Source organism: Chlorella variabilis (assembly GCF_000147415.1).
Source record: "Chlorella variabilis unplaced genomic scaffold CHLNCscaffold_5, whole genome shotgun sequence".
NCBI lineage: Eukaryota > Viridiplantae > Chlorophyta > Trebouxiophyceae > Chlorellales > Chlorellaceae > Chlorella > Chlorella variabilis.
The window spans coordinates 251,773-253,118 of NW_005435083.1; the positions used below are offsets into that span (position 1 = coordinate 251,773).

General features: G+C 75.7%; 1 protein-coding gene across 1 annotated transcript in view; it reads left to right on the top strand.

Annotated features, from left to right (window-relative positions):
- Window positions 1-1,346, top strand: part of CHLNCDRAFT_142753 (hypothetical protein) — a gene marked incomplete at both ends in the record, with an annotated part of 8,866 nt that overhangs the window by 2,453 nt on the left and 5,067 nt on the right. The window contains 4 exons of the mRNA XM_005849409.1: window positions 71-130; window positions 294-457; window positions 661-760; window positions 980-1,144. Of these exons, the coding sequence (XP_005849471.1) occupies window positions 71-130; window positions 294-457; window positions 661-760; window positions 980-1,144 (489 nt within the window). The remainder of the gene's footprint in view (window positions 1-70; window positions 131-293; window positions 458-660; window positions 761-979; window positions 1,145-1,346) is intronic.

The following is a 1,346-nucleotide window of genomic DNA, read 5'->3' on the forward strand; positions in this document are numbered from 1 at the left end:
CGCCCCTGCTCATGGCTCCCTCCCGGCGCGCTGCTGGTGGCCCCCGCGCCTGTGCAGGCTGGCCACTGAGACGGCCACGATGGCGGTGACGGTGTATGCCGCCAACGGCACCGAGGCGGACGAAGTGGCGGTGGGTGCCCTGCGCTGGCTCTCCTCGCCCGCCTGCCTGGGGCCAGGCCGCGTGGGGTCCCCCCTGCCCACCCGCCAGGCCTCGGCGCTTCTCCCGCTGCCGCCTGCCTGCCTGCCCACCCCGCCCCCTCCCCTTGCCCGCCCGCCCCCTGCCCGCCCCGCAGCGCAAGCTGAACGACGAGGAGGCGATGAGCAACGCCATCCAGCAGTACCTGGCCACCCGCACCGACGCGGCCGCCGGCTTTGACGCCGTCAGCACGCTGCCAGAGGCGTCGGCGCCCACCAGCGTGTCGGTGGCGCTCACCGCCGCCGACGTGGCCAAAAACACGTGAGCCCGGGCTCACGGGGGGCCGGCCCTGGGGCCCTGGGCATGCATGGGCTGGCTTCAGGGGGCCACCCTGGCGCCTGCGCGTGGCTGCCGCCTGGGGTGGAGCGCCGGCGCCCTGAGCACCGCGCCTGCCTGCCCGCCTGCCTGCCCGCCCGCCTGCCCGCGCGCTGCCAACCTCCCTCCCTCCCCGGCGCGTGGTGCAGGGACCAGAGCGTGATAGGCGTGGCCACCCCCACCAACATGCAGTCCCTGCTCACCTCCGCCGGCATGCCCTCCGGCACCCTCGTCTCCATCACGTCCACGGTGGGTGCGCTGTCTGGCTGGTGGTGGTGGTTGGTAGCTGTGCGGGGTGTGGGGCGCTGCTGCGGGCTGCTGGGTGTGGGGCTGGATGTGCGGGCTGCGCTTGCATGCGGGCGTGGGCCGGTGGCCTGGCTGTGTCGTGTGCCGGCAGTGCACACGGCGGCTGCTGCCTGGCCCGCCTCCCAGCTGCCTCCCGCTTGACGCGGTGTGTTTGTGCTGCAGCCCACGCCCAACGGCCCCTCGCCCTCCCCCAGCCCAGCCAGCAGCCCGTCGCCCTGCCCAAGGCCCAGCCCCAGCCCCAGCCCCTCGCCGCCCAGCGACAGCAGCGGCAGCGGCATTGCCGTCTGGGTGTGGGCGGTGGTGGGCGTCTGCGCCGGCCTGGCCATTGTGGCACGTGAGAGCGGGGGCGCACGCGCTCATTCCTGCGGCCGCGCAGCGCCGGGCTCGGCGTGCTGCTGCTGCGGCGGCCCGCCTGCCATACCTGCTGCCACCACTCGTGGGGCCAGCCCCTCGCTCCACCGCTCCTTCCCGCACTGCGCTGACCTGCCGCCCCCGCCAGCCCCCTGAGACCCCCCGCCTGCCCCAGGCG